The 17,723-nt window shown below is 48.8% G+C and overlaps 1 protein-coding gene across 2 annotated transcripts; it reads left to right on the top strand.

Moving 5' to 3' along the window:
* Positions 1-394: 394 nt before the first annotated feature.
* DBT (dihydrolipoamide branched chain transacylase E2) lies at positions 395-16,535 on the top strand. 2 transcript variants are annotated; one of them, XM_006105070.3, is made up of 11 exons: positions 395-465; positions 1,750-1,873; positions 5,141-5,216; positions 6,453-6,634; positions 8,087-8,208; positions 9,763-9,979; positions 10,644-10,810; positions 12,462-12,539; positions 13,677-13,868; positions 13,978-14,049; positions 15,666-16,535. In XM_006105070.3, exons 1-11 carry the CDS (start codon positions 415-417, stop codon positions 15,831-15,833), a joined length of 1,449 nt encoding a protein of 482 aa, XP_006105132.1. In that variant the 5' UTR covers positions 395-414; the 3' UTR covers positions 15,834-16,535. The 2 variants fall into 2 exon arrangements, with proteins under 2 accessions (XP_006105132.1, XP_023601954.1); XM_023746186.1 differs by lacking the exon at positions 12,462-12,539.
* The last annotated feature ends 1,188 nt before the right edge of the window (positions 16,536-17,723 follow it).

A 17,723-nucleotide genomic window follows, 5' to 3' on the forward strand; every position in this document is an offset into this window, starting at 1 on the left:
GGCGGAAGACCGGAGCTATTTTCCTGCGCATCCTCAGGGCTGAGTCACACACCTCCCTCCAGGTAAGCGCCTTTCCTTTGTGTTCCCTTAACTCTGCCTCCCCCGCCCCCGCTGCATGGACTACAAAGATGACCGTGGGTGCACACGTCCGACATCGTCTGCGAAATGAAACCCGGCTGCCCTCCTCCCACTGGTTCCCCATCTTCCAGCTTTTCTCCTCCGGGCATCCCTTCCCGCCCCGCCCCCGCAGTGGGCGTTGCTCCGGCCCCGCCCCCCTCCCTGATTGGCTGTCCGGTGGGCCGCTCCTTCGCTCTCATTGGCCACTCAGGGGGAGGTGCGTTTCCCGGATCCCAATAGGTGGCCGGGCAGGGGCCACGCCTCCAATCGCGGCGCCGCTGTAGTTTCCGGAGTAAGATGGCCGCAGTGCGTGTGCTGCGGACCTGGAGCCAGAGAGCCGGGCGGCTGGTGAGCGGGCCGGGCGGGCTGAGGTCGGGGAGGAGTGATGTGTCCGCAGTCTTGCGGGGGAGGTGTGTGCGTGTGTCCTCCGAGGGCCGCGCGTACCGGGCACGCGGGATGGAGAGGTGGGGGGACACCCGCAGAGCGAAGGGCACCGAAGGTGGGAGCCGACGGGTCTGGAGACCCATCCCCTCCCCTCACCTGGGCGCGCACCTGGCGGGACTCGGCGGCCCTCCCGCTCCCTCTGCACCCCGAGGCCCAGCTGGCCTGTCGCTGAGCAGCATCTGGGTGCCGGGCGCTGGGACAGGCACCGGGGATGCACCCATTGAGCATTCAGGGAGCACCCACTGGGTGCCAGACACGACGCGACGACCCCAGCTCTCAAGGGACTCGCAGTCCAGGAAGAGACCCTCGGAGCAAAGCATCACTGCATGGTCCTTGCCCCCGAGCAGCGGAGACACCTGCTCCAGCCTCATCCCTGGGGCGTGTCCTTGCCTCCCAGGTCTGCACCTGTGTCTTCCCAACCTCGGGCTCCATGCAGCTGCGACCCACCACCATCACCCTGCCGTTCCCCACTGTCACTCGGTGTTTTGGCACTAAGCAGTGAACATCCCGTCATCAGAGTGTTTCATCTGATTTGTATTCAGTTCCTACTCTGCCCGAGTCCCCTCTCCCCCAGAGCTTCCTACAGCGGGCGACCCCTAATCTTACAAAGCCTTTCGGGAACCCGCTACGGACCAGGTCTGGTGCTAGGCATCCAGGATGCAAATATGAATAAGACCGACACCATCCCTGTCCGCACAGAGGTTAATCACAGCCTGTGGTGGAGGACAGACAGACAGACAGAGAGACAGGGATAGGCTGTAGACAAGCAGTTACAGCACAGCGTAAGGCGTGCGATGCATGGACAGGTCCTACAGCTGCAGGAACACCTAGGAACGGTCCCAGGTTCAGACCGGAGTTCCCAGAGGACATTGCATAACCTGAGCTTTGTGAAAGAGAAGTAGGAGGGGCCAGCCAGCCGTCCCCAGCAGCACCTGACCGACGAGGTCCCGGCCTCGCTCCCCTGAGAGCTTCCCCATCCTCGGCTTCCCCGGCACCCGCTCCCCGATCTTCTTCTTCCTGCCACTTGATGTCCGGTGTCTGACTGGGGCCTAGATCATTTCAGGTCGTTTATGCAGTGGTAACGGTCGTTCCACTGTTAGAATGGACGTGAAATTCCGTCTGTACTTAGAGAGGGAAGCCGTAAAGATCACGTAACAGGGCTTTTCCTTTTGGTCTTCTGGTCGCTAGGTTTGCGTTCGCTACTTTCAGACACGGAGTGATGTTCGTGCTTTGAAACCCAAATATGTGTGTTTCTTCGGCCACCCTTCCTTCAAGGCTAGCCATCCGCACCGACCGCTGAAAACAACTGCTGGTGAGTGTGACCACCATAGCCACGTGAGAGAACGTTTCGTATCTTACTCAGCACTTTATCTTAAGTGATTGTAGACTTATCAAAGTTTGTGGGGTGTTTTTTTCAAGTGGACCTTTCATTCCTAGCCTGGCCCTCCTTGCTCTCCCCACATTTATCCTTCTTTTTTTTAAATTATCTTTGCACCCTACCTCTCCCCCACTCCCCTTTCACACACTTTCCCTTGATATGTGTGTCTTCATGGAGTTGGGAATGGGTTGTCTTGGGCCATCTTCTCTTTATCACCTGGCTCATCTCTGTGCAACAGTCAGCGTGGATAGACTGTCCTCAGTCCAGGGAAATGTGACTTGATCGTCTGATAAAATAGTTTGTGCCCTTGTACTCCCTGCCGTGTTGGTGGTTGGAGGAGGGCTTCATCTGTCCTGGTGGATGGTGGGATGAAAGCAGCCGGAGGTGCCCCTAGATACAAAGTTCCCTGCTTTTACCATTTAATTACCCCCCACCCCCACGTTTTCTACCCTCTCTGAAGAACTCGAGGCTGAAAGGATTAGATTTGCGAGGGCACTAAAACTCTATTTTCTGACGTTCTCTTTAGAAACCTGGTAAAGAGCCCTGGACTTCTGTTGTGTCCTTACCCTTTTGCCAGATGTGGGCACCTGGGTCTGTGCTAGCAGTGAAAAGCAGGGGGTTCCAGGCAGACCCGCCTGAGGACAGTCAGTCCTACGTGCCTCTGACACGCCATCTGCCACAACACCCTAAGATATGTGAACCTACTGTCACCATTTGTGTTTTTTTAAGATTTTTATTTTCAAAAGTCGGTCTTTGGTGAGAGAGAATAGAGGCCAGTGAAGTTCCAGTGCAGGCAGTTATGAGCTCTAGGTTCATGGCCTACCACTTGCTGGCTGTGTAACGTCAAGCAGGTGACTTAGTGTCACCTGGAAAGTGGGAGTAGTCACAGTATCTGACCCTTTGTGTTGGTGTGAGAATCAGTTCATGCAACACAGATATTTACTGAGCACCTACTGTGTGCCAGGCACTGCTCTCGGTGCTTGGGATACGCTCTCTTCTTTAGTCCCCAGCTTAGTAAGTAGCTAAGCTGGAAGCCTAGAGCCTGATTCCTTTCTCACCTCAAACTGATGACCATGATCCATTCAGTTTACAGCTTATGTGTTTCTTAAACTTGTCTTCTCCTTTTCAGGCAGCTTCAAACTTGTATAAATCTGTTAAGCTCCGTCCGTCAGCTTCGTCACCTGCAATAGCCTCCTAACCGCCTTCCCTGCCGCCCCTTCCCCGTCTCTCTCCGCCACACTCCTGCCGGAGACAATTGTCTCCTAACATTGTAGACCTAAAGCTACAGCCTGAGATGGCCGCGGGGACTCCCTGGCAGGAAACCACTGCTGAGTAGCAGCCGTCCTCAGAGCAGCTTGAAGCGACATGATTTATTATCTGTCGGGATCCTGGGCGTCAGCCCGGCTCACTGATGTGACTGTGTTTGGCTAGAGCCTCACCTGGGCTGGAGGGTCCAGGACGCTCTCCCTCACACGTCTATTAGTATTGGTTTCCGGCTGGGACATCGCATTGCTCCACCCCTGGCCTCTCATACTCCGCCAGGTTAGGTCGGCTGCCTTCCAAGAGGGACAAGGGAGAGCTGTGAGGGCGAGGTCCTCTGAGGCCTAGGCTCCAGAATTTACACACTTTCGCCCGGCCGGCGTGGCTCAGTGGTTGAGCGTTGAACTAGGAGGTCACGGTTTGATTCCTGGTCAGGGCACACGCCCAGGTTTCGGGCTCCATCCCCAGTAGGGGGCATGCGTGAGGCAGCCGGTCCATGATTCTCTCTCATCATTGATTTTTCTATCTCTCTCTCTCCCTCTCCCTTCCTCTCTGAAATCAATAAAAAAATATATATTTTTTAAAATAATTTACACACTTTCACTTCTGCTATATTCTATAGGTGAAAGCAAGTCACAGGACAGCGTAGATTTTAGGAACGGTGAAACAGACGAACCCTCACTGGCCCCTGATTACCTGTAGGATAAACTTCAAACACCTCACCTCCGCCTGGCACACAAAGCCCTTTAAAGTCTGGGCTGATTTCTCCCCACAGGTCCTGGCCTCAGCCGCACAGAACTGTTGGCCATTCGCTAACGATGTTGTCACATTTCCATGCTCTTGCACATGCTGTGGGCTCATCGTGTTCCTTGCATAACCTGGCTTTGCATAGAGGTGTCATGTGCATTTACTTGTCACGTTTTAGTCACTCAGGTTGGGTCCCGGTCTCCATGGTAACTGTTCTTGAGCACTGACCTCTGTGTGCCTCTATGTCCTCGGGCAAAAAAGGCTTCAAACTAGAGTTGCTGGCTCAAAGTCATGGGCCTTTTCTTTAAGGCTTTGGGTACTTAGTACCAAAGTGTTCCCGAAAGGTTCCCGTTTAAATGAGCAGCAGGCCGCGAGAGGGCCCGCTTCCTAGCATGGAAACAGGCTCCTGAGACCTCATATCCAAGACACATTTCTTTACTACTAACTTACCTCCTCATATTTATTAAAGAAAAATGTGCTCCTGAATCAGCTGTTTGTGTATTTTATGAGCAGTTGTACCTATTAGCAGTCTAAAAATAGAGGCACATTCTTAAATCAGTTCAGAGCCATTTGCTAACCAAACATACTGACTTTCTTGGGAATAATTACCATAAAGTTTCATTGGCATCCAAGTGTTATAAAAAGGGGGTAGATCTTTGAAAAGGGGTAAAAAGTGGAAAGTGGAAGGAAAAGACTCAAATTGAATGATAAGTTGGCAGAACATAGTTTGGGCAAATAAGAATCTCCCATCGAGTTTTCTGTGTAGGGCTCTGCCTGATCTTTAGCCACTAAGAGTGAGAGTATGAAGCCAAAATACAAGGTCGACAGAGACCTGGAAGCAGGCTGTTGGTGGTTATGACAGCTTCGTAACGTGAAGCAGGGGATGCGGTGGGGTCTCCCTAATACACGCCATGTTTCACAGTCTGTTTACAGCCCCTGTAACAGAACATGGCTTTGGAAGCTGGGAAGTGGGAGTTCTGTGGCGGTGGCGGTGGGTCGGTGGCATCAATGGACTTATTTAAATGTTTGATGGCTATGAGTGATCATGATGCTGTTAAAAATTGAGAAATTTTTATCTGTAAAATGAAATCATTTCTGCCTCTGCTGGAGAATATTTTCTAATTTTAGGTGTAAAAGCATCTCCTAACAACACGTGACATGTTTAAGGAGATTACTTCTCATTTGTCTTTGAAGGTCACCGGGGACAGATTGTCCAGTTCAAACTCTCAGACATCGGAGAAGGCATCAGAGAAGTAACTGTCAAAGAATGGTAAGTTATTGTGAGAAAGGTTTAAGTCCATCTTAAGATAATCAGAGTGAAAATAAGTAGGTTCGATTTAAATGGAGAAAGTTGCTATCACCTCCCAAAGGAGTGGGTGGAACGAGCTGCTGGTGTCAGCATGCTGGTGAGCCAGTTCTCACAACACTGCGTCTTGTTCTGGGCAGTGTCTTAAGCATCATTTTCTCCCCTTTTTAAAGACGTTCACAGCCCACCCCTCGTTTCAGCTAAAAGCAGAGAAGTTCACCTCTAAGGGATGACGTGTGTCAGTGCACTTGCTGCCTTTCCGGAGGGGCGGAATCCCGGGCCCTCCCTGCCTGGGAGGGAAAGCCCCATAGGGGCTCTCACACCTCATGTCCCTGTCACGGGTGGTGTGTTATGTGGACTGAGACCTGGTTAGGACAGGAAGACAAGGCATGAGAATGACAACAATAGTGATGTTAGTGAAGAATGAATGCAACACGTCAGGAATGTGCTAGTTACGTCAGGAGTGGTATTAGATGTAAGCATAACCAATGGACGCAGACACCATGGGGGGGAGGGCATGAGTCGGGGGGGGGGAGGCAATGGGGGGATAAGGACACATATGTAATAACTTAATCAATAAAGAAAAAATAATAAATCAAAAAATTTTTTTAAAAAAGAATGGTATTAAACTCAGAATCACATGCAGTATTTGAGGTTGGTCTCATTCTCCCTGCTCTGTTTGGTAAAGCACACTTAAAATAGTTATGGGATAAAGGGATCGATATAAAAGGACAGGCAACAATAATTCTAGAAGAGAACTCAAGCCAAAATTCATGAAATTACAAAGGTTGTGTGCTGGGGACATCAATTTTTCAATCTAATTCTAGAAATAATAGGCACCCCTTAAAGTTTGATACAGGCTAATATAAAACAATGAAAGGAAACACACACACACACACACACACACACACATTTAAAATACTTTTTTAGAACCTTTCCCAAGGAGTGGGTGAAGCAGAAAACCTGAAAGTTTAATTAAATTTTCAAATTGCAGATCTATGAATGGTTTTAAAAAGTTGGTATTGGAGATAACACCAGAGAGGTTCTGGAAACCATGATGGTCTTTTCTGGAACATTCTCTGGTGCACCTCTGGGACTCACTGCTAGCCTGGGTGGATAGGACCTAACTCAGCGTGGCGTCAGCGGTGCAGGCTGCTCGGCACTTGGTCACACGGCAGGTCTGACACCTGTTTCTTGTAGGTTCGTGAAGGAAGGAGACACCGTGTCTCAGTTCGACAGCATCTGTGAAGTTCAGAGCGACAAAGCTTCTGTTACCATCACCAGTCGTTACGATGGCGTCATTAAGAAACTGTACTATAACCTAGAGGACACGGCCTATGTGGGGAAGCCACTCGTCGACATAGAAACAGAAGCTTTAAAAGGTACTGAAGTGCATGTCCCTGTTTGCCAAGTTGATCGCTGCTGTCCTTGCATCCTTGGGTACCAATCAAAAGGGATGTTTATTTTTAATAACTTACAGGAAGTCAGGGAAATAGAAAGGTCCTTGGTGATGCATGATTATCTTTTGACCAGTCGCCATGGTAACTACATGGACAGTAACAGTGACCTGGTGGCCAGGCTTCTGGAAACCATAGTGGTCACAGAAGCAACAATGAAAGATCCAGGACACTGGTCACTGCTAACAAAAGGTGTAGTGTGCACAGTGGATGGCTCTGTGTGCCGCGAATACGGCACAGAACAGCACTCGTGCTGATGGCTGTGAAAGCCAGGCTTCCTGGAGAGGAGACGCAGGAGAGAAAAGGAGGAAAAGCCGGAGGAGCAGTGCGGAGACCCGCATGCGAAGAAGCAGCGGCCGGGGGTCTCACCATCAGTGCACTGACAGGGATTCCAGATGAGAGCGCTCCAGGGAAACGGGCACTGGGCTGGTGCCGTGGGGCGCACAGCTGGCTGCCCTCCCCGAAGCCCAGGGCTCTGTCTCCCCGGAAACAGCGCTGTATCGGAGGCTGGCAGGGACCCGTCTGTGAGGCAGCCCTCGCCCGCAACCTGGAGGGAGCGCTGGGGTTCGGACAGGTCCACAGTCAGAGGCAGAAGTCCCGTGGGTGCCTGAGACACAGAGGCCCTGCGGGCTGTGCAAGAGTGTAATACTAATGCAGTCACTCCGTCATCTGTCAGGTTTCACACTTACGTTTCTTATCCTTACACGTGAGTAATTCTGTTGAACCGATGTAAGAACTAAACCCAACCCAATGGCAGTGACAGCCCAGTTTAGACCTGGGATGTCCTGAGTCTTTATGCACCATGACCAGCTCCCTCCAAACCTGGGAGGTAGCTTATTGAAGCCTTTCATCATTTATTTAATTTCTGTTATCAAAGCAGGACGCTGCATTAGAGAAAGTTATGAGATAAGAAAACCAAAAATAAGAAAATGAAAACATGCTCCCGCTACTCAGAAATCACCACTCTTCACACATCAGTGTTCAAAGCAGAGGAACATTTCAATGCTGTGTCATCTCGGGGAAGCATTTAGGCTGGTCCCAGACTTTACATGATCCTTCCGTGTAATTTACCTCCCACCTGATCCTTATTTCACGAGACTTATAAAAGAAATTTATTAGGAAAGTGTTTAAAATACAACATGTTTTAAAATTTATGGAAGAAGCTCTCATTTTTTAACTGGTAGCTGGCTACGTGATTTCAACAGAAACGAAGTGAATACCAGGTACAAAGCCATGAAACACCACCAGATACCAGTACCCCCACCTCTCCTGTTTGTTTTCCTTTCTGAAGTAGCCCGACTATTACGCCTTTTGTCTATCATGTAGAATCTTTGTATATATTCTCAGCTGAAGAGTAAACATGTACCTTGTTACCAGATTCCGAGGAGGATGTGGTGGAAACGCCTGCCGTGTCCCATGACGAGCACACTCACCAGGAGATAAAAGGGCACAAGACGCTGGCCACCCCGGCGGTGCGCCGCCTGGCCATGGAGAACAACGTATGTTTTCTTAACATGTAAACGTGAGACACAGAGAGAGTATGTGTTTGCATCTGAAAGCTAGCCAGCTGTCCAGATGAGGTGGCTCCAGTTGGGGTGGAAGGAAACATGGGAATGTCTGTTACCGAAAAGTGGTAGTTGCGTCAAGGCACTCGTGAGAAATGAGAAGACCATTGGGAACTCATTACTTCTCCTGATTGAGGAGTGTGCTTTACTGTGCTTTCTTAGAGCTGATAACATCAGGGCCACCATTGATGCAGCTCTTGTAAATACTCGTGTCTTAGGTCAGGTGCCCTAGGAGAAGGATTGGGGACGTGATGATTGATTGATTGATTGATTGATTGAAAGAGTGAGCACCTTTACTGGGCATGAGCATAGGGGAGGGAAGAGGCGGGCAGTGGGCCAGGCAAGGATGGGTCTCTAGGATGTGCCCTGATCCCGGGGAGGTGGGGAGAACCCCAGAACTGAGTCAAGGAGGCTGGCCTTTGGAATTCCTCTCATCAGCCCGTCCTTGGTGCCTAACCTCCCGGGGAGGGAAGGTGGCTCCCGGGGCGGGCAATAAGAATTTACATGGTGTTTCATTTAATCTTCACAGCTCTGTGAGATAAGATAGGAGGAGGTCAGGAAACCGGCCCAAGGTCACAGAGCGGTGGTGGAGCCAGGATTCTGAAGTCCGTCTCCCGGTCTCCACTGACTGCTTCCCTCATAGGAGACCTGAGCCAGACGCTGCACACTGACCCCCACTGTAGCCCCGGAGGGGGTTCGGACTGTCCCCATTTTGCAGATGTGGGAGGGCAGAGTTGATGAATTTGCCTGAAATCGAGGAGGGAGCCGAACTGGGGCCTTGGACCCAGATCTGCCTCCTCCCAGTGTGCCCACGGGCAGGTGTTTTGTTGGTTTGTTTTGGGAAAAACAAATGTGTACTTTTTGGAAGTAGAAGAGTCACTGAAGTGTCACTGAAGTGTTCACATCCCTTCAGCAGTTATCCGACGGTTGCTCCAGAAGCTAGCCCGAGGAAGAATCGGACTTTATAGCCAAAAATTAGCAAGCGCTTGTGTTCAAATCAGGGAGATGCCTACATAAGTTACGGTATAGACTAGAGCCTTCATGGCCATTTATTCGCCATTAAATGCATTCAAATATGAAGACCATTTAGCATAACAGAACATAGAGATAATCATGGAACACTAGATCATTAAGAGCATCAGGTGACCTCAGTTCTCTGTAGTTTCTAAAAATAGAAAAAATCAATTAAGAATCATGCAAGAAATTTAAGAAGAGTTGATTGTTTAAAAATGTAAGTTTTCATACATAGGTATGGATTATCTACAACGTAAATACCGCATGGTTACCTCGTGGATAAGTAGGAGGGAGCTGTTCTTATCGCGCTCTGTTAAGATAACGAAAATGTTACTTCCTTATACTAACTTATTGGGCAGAGGTACTTTTTTTTTTTTTACCTACAATGCATTGAATTCCTCTTAGCGACTTTCATGATGGATTTATTTATTTTCAGGTAGTTTTATTTTTCACATGAAGTGTATCCTTTTTTAGATTAAGCTGAGTGAAGTTGTTGGCTCAGGAAAAGATGGCAGAATACTCAAAGAAGATATTCTCAACTTTTTGGAGAAGCAGACAGGAGCTATATTACCTCCTTCACCAAAAGCCGAAATTATGCCACCTCCACCGAAACCAAAAGACAAACCTCTTCCTACCCCAGTGGCAAAACCTGTGGTATTCACAGGCCAGGACAGAACAGAGCCCATAACAGGTAACAGGAACGGTACTGCCGGTGACAGTGTAATCTACTGGGGAGCAGCTGCCTCCTTAGGTCCATGCAGATAATAGGGTATTTTGATTTTTTTTTAATTTTCTTTATTTATTTTAAATAACATGGTGTTTGTAATTCTTACTGAAGGGAAAGTTCAAGTTCAGCATACAATTTATTTTTAATGATGAAATAACAGTTTTCCCAATTTATACTGTTAATTTCTGAAGAGTAAGTAACGTGTTAGCCAGTTTCTTGGAATATGAATGTGTAAACGAATAACTGTTCAGTTTGAAGTCTCCAGATATTTTAAATATTCATTAGTTTTTGTTAGCTCTCAAAGTAATTCCGTCTGACTTGTTGTTTACGAACACCTAGGATGATAACTTCCTGAAGAGGGATATTGCAGGAAAGCCGCTGGTGGATCCTGGCCTGCAGCCTATAGAGTTATCTGCACACACAGCCTTGAAAGCGGCCACCTGTTGTGTTATTGAACTTGGCACCGGGGGTTGTGCGGCATTCGGGGCTTTGGCACTGAAACTCGTGGCTTTCGAGCTACATAATGGTGTGGGGAGGAATGTAATTGAGAGTAAACAACATTAACCTATTTTAGGTTAAAAGGAGAAGGATTAAAGGATTTAACAATTGAAAATATACTGTTTTCCAGGCTTTCGGAAAGCGATGGTCAAGACCATGACCGCAGCCCTGAAGATCCCGCACTTCGGCTACTGTGACGAGGTCGACCTCACCGAGCTGGTGAAGCTGCGAGAAGAATTGAAACCCGTTGCTTCTGCTCGTGGAATTAAACTCTCCTTTATGCCCTTCTTCATAAAGGTGAGGTTCCATTCATTGCCAGCAAGGGTGGAGTAGGGCATTTAAATGCTCTTTTCCAAATACTGAACGTGTTAACTGTGGGTTTGAATAAAAATACTACTTCTCACCAGATCACCTAGAAGAACGTGCCCTGTTGTCACCCGCTTGCCTCTTGGAGCTGGTGCGGCTGGTCCTGTCAGTGGGTGAAGCCTTTGTTCTGTAAGGACCATCCAGCGAAGCTCTGTTTAAACAAAAGGGAGAGCTGGTATTGATCTTGTGTATCACTGACATATATTTACTTCCATTTTTTAAAAAAAAAATGTTTTTATTGATTTTAGAGAGAGGAAGGGGGTGAGAGAGAGAGAGAGAGAGAGAAACACCGATAAGAGGACCATCGATCAGCTGCCTCCTGCACACCCCCTACCAGGGATCAGCCCACAACCCGGGCATATGCCCCCACTGGGAATGGAACCGCCAATCTTTGGATGCATGGGATGATGCTCAACCAACTGAGCCACACCGACCAGGGCTTACTTCCATTTATTCAGCAAACTTACGTTGAGGCTCCTGAGAATTGTTTCTAATACTGGGCCTTGGGATCAGTATAAAATGGAATAAAACCATCCGCTAACCTTGAGCAGCTCACAGTGTAGCTCACATGAACCACCACTCACAAAGTTGTTACATGTGCCAGACCCCGTGCCCAGCACGCTGCACACGGGAGCTCTCTTAATTCTCAGAATGACCCTGACATCCCCCACCTCCCATTTAAGGAAATGGGGGCCCAGAGAAGCGAGACCCCAAATTTCCGGTTCTGGTCTGTTTTACTCAAAATGCATACGGTTATCGCTAACTGCAGTGTGGCTTCCACCAGCCTTTCCCCACACTGCACCGAGGCTGAGCTCCCATAAATCAAACTCTTATCACTCCCCAGTTCTTTCCACGGGCTCCCCCTCATCGCGTCAGGATGGTTTCTAAACGCCCGAGTGCGGCATTCAGATGCGACCATGGGGCGCTGCTGCCCTCTCCAGTCCGAGCTCTCGGTCGCTCCCTCTGTTCCGTCAGACTGAGCCACCATCCACCGCCGTGTGCCCTCCCACCTTGGTCAAATACTTGCATCCTGAGTATAGCCTCCTCCATGAGCCTTCTGTGGCTGTTACAATTTGAGTTCAACCCGGGAAGTCGTTAGCACTGTCCTTGTCACACAGGGACAGCTTCCTGGGGACCACAGGTTTGCCTCTCACGGGAACTCTACTCAGAGTGAGGAAATCCCTTAGAACTGAGGCATTTTCTCTGGGACTTGGCCAGCCCATGTGTGGGGTGGGGCAAAAGCAGGATTGCAGTTGTGAGTACCCAAAACACAGTTTACTGTTTCTTATTTATTAATTATTGTATTATCTCCATACAAACCACTGTAAACCTACTTTTGTCCCACCCTGTAGTTATTTTGAAAAACCTTTTTAAATTTAAAAAAATTTTTGTGGGGAGAAAATCTTGATGTTTACAAGCTACTGGCTGCTTTCTCTTTTATTCTTAAGCCACCAGGGTGACCCTGTTCCACCTTGCTGGGCAGTCACCTGCCCCGGCGATGTGGGCTTGCAGTGGAACGTGGCATAAGCAGGCGCCCCCCCTCCCCCGAGTTCCGACTGCTAACCTCGCTCTCTGTTGCCAGGCCGCCTCCCTGGGATTGCTGCAGTTCCCCATCCTCAATGCCTCGGTGGACGAGAGCTGCCAGAAGGTCACCTACAAGGTTGGCTGTGTGTGTGAGAATGTGCTTGGCCTACACAGAACGCAGTGCAGGTGTGCTTGTCAGTGAGTGGCGTCTGGGTCCCGCAAACGTGAAGCGTTTTAGACTAGAACCACAGGTAGGGAGGAAGCAGTAAGCTGAGTCTCACTGGTGGTGGTTGTGGCGGGTTTGCTGGTTAATAATGATACTGTGCAGCTATGCATTCTTCAGCCCTTTTGGTTGAGGCAATGGGTCATACTACCCATCCCATCACCCCTTCCCTCAGAAAGAATAACCTCTCTCAAAACAGAATTCCTGCGATTCTTAAAACAAGGGTGATTTAAATGAGAGAGGTGAGGAAAGTTTGAACTCTTCTGTTTGGAGTGAAAGTTGATTAAGACAACTCTTGGGGACGCTAATTCTTACCTGTGTGTCTCACTAGAAATGTACGAGCAGGAAGTGACTTGGGTATTCTGAGGGTTGTGTCTAAGGTCTTCCCAGGCGATCAGTATTTCCTGATTGAGGAGAGGCTGGTTACAAAGAGTTCAGACAAGGAAATGATGTTTGTCTCCGATCCCAGGATCCTAGGGCAACTCAACTGTTCATGTTGAGATGTGCGTCCTTCCAGGATTTTATTTTTACATACATCACACACACACACACACACACACACACACACACACACACACACGGAATTACACATACTGCTTAATATTGCTTAATTCTTTTTCATTTAATATATTATGGACATCATTACCTGTCAGTAAATACTGTTACCATTTATTTAGCCACTGACCTGTTGTAAACATTGTGGTTGTTTTCAGTGTCTCAAATTTACAGACAGTCTGAACTCAGCATCCCTGTGTGTCTCTACATGCTTCTGTCTTTATCTCTGTAACAGATTTGTATAACTGTTGGTACGTATTGTTGTTAAATGTTCGCCAGAAAGCCCGTGTCAGCTTACATTTCCACTAACAATGTATATTCTTACCGACAAAAAGAGTTCCTTTTTCAAAAAATTTAAAAATCATTTCTTTGAAGCCATCCCATTCTGGGGAGGTAAGGTTTGGCAGCTGTTATGGGGCAGTGGGGCAGTGGAGCTGGTCCTCTCCTGCTGGCTACGAGAAGGCTACTGTAGTAGTGTTATTGTTATTGTTTTAGGCGTCTCACAACATCGGGGTGGCCATGGACACCGAGCAGGGGCTGATCGTCCCGAACGTGAAGAGCGTCCAGGCGCGATCCGTGATGGACATCGCGGCGGAGCTGAACCGCCTCCAGCAGCTGGGCTCCACGGGGCAGCTCAGCACCGCCGACCTCACGGGGGGCACCTTCACCCTCTCCAACATCGGCTCCGTGAGTGCCGCGCACACGCACCAGCCCGACTCAAAAAAATTTTTAAAATGTCACGGGCCGCTTGCTCCTCACAGGCCTAACGTTTCCACTGTCTTCGCTTGTTTTTCAGATCGGCGGCACCTACGCCAAAGCAGTGATCCTGCCGCCCGAAGTCGCCATTGGGGCTCTTGGGTCAATTAAGGTGTGTTTGTGAAAGAACCGAAACAGTTTAAGCAAGTCGGGAGAGTGAGCACAAACAAGAGTAATCTTTTATTATTATTATTATTATTGTTATTATTATTATTATTGATTCCAGAGAGGAAGGGAAAGGGAGAGAGAGAGAGAGAAGCATCAATGATGAGAATCATTGATCAGCTGCCTCCTGCACGCCCCCCACTGGGGATCGAGCCCACAATCCAGGCATGTGCCCTTGACGGGAATCGAACCTGGGACCCTTCAGTCCGCAGGCCGACGCTCTATCCACTGAGCCACACCAGCCAGGACAAGAGTAACCATTTCTGAGGTTTCCCTCACTTTGCAGGGTTGAGTGCAATGCTCGGCGGGGTGAGCAGTTGTTTCTTCCTGATGCCCCGGCCAGCGATCCCAGCGGCCTCTGTAGGGAGGGTGGTGACCTGACTGTGCCCCTGCGAGTCCTCCCCTATGGGTCCGCCCTGTGGGTCCCCCGCTGTGGGTCCACCTGGGGTCCGCCCTGAGGGTCCCACGGCTCCCACTGCGAGTCTATGGAGAATCACAGATAAGCCATCTGCTTCCCCCACAGTGCCTTGCTTCAGAATGCCAAGGAGTAAGGGTTGCAAGGGTTGTTAACCTGGCTACAAGTGAGTCATGGGGGTTTTTCCTTTTTAAAAAAAATGTCCAAGCTCACCCCATACCAACTGAATCAGAATTTGGGGGCTGGGCATCCCTATTAACTCGGGGTCCAGAACCCCCAGAGGTAAAACGCTAAGGTCCTGGATGGCGTTGGTGTGCCACTGTTATTGCGTGTCATTATCACTACATCAACCTGGATTTTGATCTTTAGGATTTCAAAAGTACCTTTCTGCTTTTTTATTTCATTTTTTAAGTCATTCACTTTTAAATAGCTGTCAGTGGGCTAGAAATTTGGGGAAATCCAGGTCCTTTACCATAGACAGACAGAGTACGTGCCTCTGAACAGCGTGCTCCATATGGGACCTCTTCCACCTGACGTGCCCAGCCCCGCGGCCGCCCTGCCCCTGCTGGCCTCCCACCCTCCTCCCTCCTCCTGCAGTCTCTGTCTCGGCATCCACATGACGGGGTCCCCACTGCTGGTGAGGAGGCCCGAGTGGCGAGGCTCCCCCTGCCCACCCCGTCCAAAAAGATGCCCCTCCCCTCTGCTTGCTACACGCTGTCCCCCTGCCAACTGCTCCGCTTTTTCTTCTGCGCTTTTCAGTCTGACCCTCTGTATATTTCACTTGTTTTTCCTGTCTGTCTCTCCCCATTAAAATGCTCACTCCACGAGGGAAGGGTTACTTGTTCTGTTCACTGCTCCATCCCAGAGTCTAGAAGGGGCCTGGTACGTAGCAGGTGCTCAGTAAACGCGGGTTCGGTAGCTGAAATCTGAGATGAAAGTCACTGTGGATATGGAAGTCCCGGGACCAGCTGCCGTCGAGGAGCTGAGACTGGAGGCTCATCCTCAGGGGGAGGCCAGCAGGATGGCGTTTCCAGAGCCCTGGGAGGCCTCCCTGCTCCGCGAGGAGGGGCGTGTGCGGTCTCTCTGGTCTCCTGCTCCAGCTCCTGCTCTGCGCGGCGGAGGCTGACTCCCTCTTTCTGCGTTTCCAGGCCCTTCCTCGGTTCAACCAGAAGGGAGACGTGTATAAGGCGCAGATCATGAACGTGAGCTGGTCGGCCGATCACAGAGTCATCGACGGGGCCACCATGTCGCGCTTCTCCAACCTGTGGAAGTCCTACTTGGAAAACCCAGCGTCCATGCTGCTGGACCTGAAGTGAAGACCGGACGTCCCCAGCTGTTGGAGCTTCCAAAGAGAATAGGGCCTCGCTGTGCCGCGGCCCCCGACAGTCCGTGTCGTGCCCGTTGTGTTGGATGATTAAATTCTGAGGCGCCACGCTTACCCCTGCTCCGATACCCTCTCCTGCAAGTGAGGAACAGTGGGCTGGTTCTTCCGCGGCTGTAGTCACATTGTATAGGTCATGGTGTTAGTTCTTAATGGTGCTGAGGCCGCTGTGTCAATGGATTGAAACTGCCAAGAACACAATTCGTTCCCCAGAAGACAGGTAGCCATAGATAGTATCTGCCCTATTCCTTCTCTTCTCTTAAACTGACTCAGTGAGACTTTTTGATTACACGAAGTAGGGAAAAGGACTGTACAAAAATACCTTCCATTCCCCACAGGAATGCAATTGCTGTATAAACCAAGTGCAATTATACTTTGGATCTAAGATACCCAGGGGTCTGTTACTGTGCAAAGGTCGTCAATGCCTTATTTATGTAAATTAGTATCTTTTAAAGGGGGAGATTGTAAGTGGATCTTAATGCCCAGTTACATTTTATAACCAGTGAAGAGAGAGAGCCATCCAATTGGTGTGGCTCAGTGGTTGAGTGTTGACCTACGAACCAGAAGGTCATGGTTCCACCCCAGTCAGGATACATGCCCAGGTTGCAGTCCCAGTGTAGGGCGTACAGGAGGCAGCCGGTTGATGATTCTCTCTCATCATTGATGTTTTTCTCTCTCCCTCTCCCTTCCTCTCTGAAATAAAAAATATTTAAAAAAAGAAAAAGAGAGAGTAAGAGAGAGAGAGAGAGGAGTCAAATGGGTAATTATGGACATTAAAATAAAATAACAAATTTCATATAGAAATGAAGATATCTTTTGGTAGCGGCCCACTTTAATCAGAAATAGCATGATGAATACAATCCAACATTGTGATTTGATTCAGAAATTTAGTTGTTTCAAATGTCTAAAAAACTTCCAAGTGTTACATGTTAGAAAAAAATTGTTTTAACATGTACTTGATTGTACATGTTAATAATGGAAGTAATGTTTAAATTAGAAAACAATAGCTCGGCCCTGGCCAGGGAGCTCGGTTGGTTGGAGCGTTGTCCCCATACACCAAGGTTGTGGGTTCAATCCCGGTCAGGGTACATGTAAGAGGCAACCAATGAATGCATAAGTCAGTGGAACAAATTGATGTTTCCCTCTCTCTCTTTCCCCCTTCCTCTCTCTAAAAATCAATAAAGAAAAATAAATTAATGAATCAACTGAATGTTGTTATATTTTAAATTCAGATAATATGAAGAGTTGCAAAGAAAATAAAGCATAATCCTACCACTATGAACATGTTGACAATGTATCTATATACACAGCAATTCTTTTTATAAAAATGGGGTCATACTATACTATTTTATAATTTTTTTTAATTTAACATATAGGTAACTTTAGATGTCAATAAACACTTCTACATTATCATACATTTAAATGGCTGCAAAGTATTCTATCGTGTGTGTCTATTATACATTTCAATATTACACGGCTACTGTATACCAGGCCAGGAGCAGCATCGGGTGGGCGGTGGGCCCCAAGGCTCTGCTGTATTCCTAGAGGTTGGCATTAAGGGGAGAAGCCAGAGTGGGCCTCTGTGCTGACGGCTGAGGACAAAGCGGGCAGCCAACTCTGAATAGTTGGTGCCGAACCTGACATGGCTCATGTTCTCCTTCGCCCATCGAAGTGACCAGAGGGCTTGTTTACGTTATCGGACGCACCACCATCTAAGGCAGCGGTTCTCAACCTTCCTAATGCCGCGACCCTTCAATACAGTTCCTCATGTTGTGACCCCCAACCATAAAATTATTTTCATTGCTACTTCATAACTGTAATTTTG

Source organism: Myotis lucifugus, unplaced genomic scaffold (assembly GCF_000147115.1).
Source record: "Myotis lucifugus unplaced genomic scaffold, Myoluc2.0 scaffold_633, whole genome shotgun sequence".
NCBI lineage: Eukaryota > Metazoa > Chordata > Mammalia > Chiroptera > Vespertilionidae > Myotis > Myotis lucifugus.

Excerpts from the sequence above, each read along its gene's own strand:
- DBT (XM_006105070.3), top strand. The coding sequence starts at position 415 with ATGGCCGCAGTGCGTGTGCTGCGGACCTGGAGCCAGAGAGCCGGGCGG. Across the intron at positions 9,980-10,643 it reads CAGAACAGAGCCCATAACAG|GCTTTCGGAAAGCGATGGTC; the intron begins GTAACAGGAACG and ends ACTGTTTTCCAG. Across the intron at positions 14,050-15,665 it reads GGGCTCTTGGGTCAATTAAG|GCCCTTCCTCGGTTCAACCA; the intron begins GTGTGTTTGTGA and ends CTGCGTTTCCAG.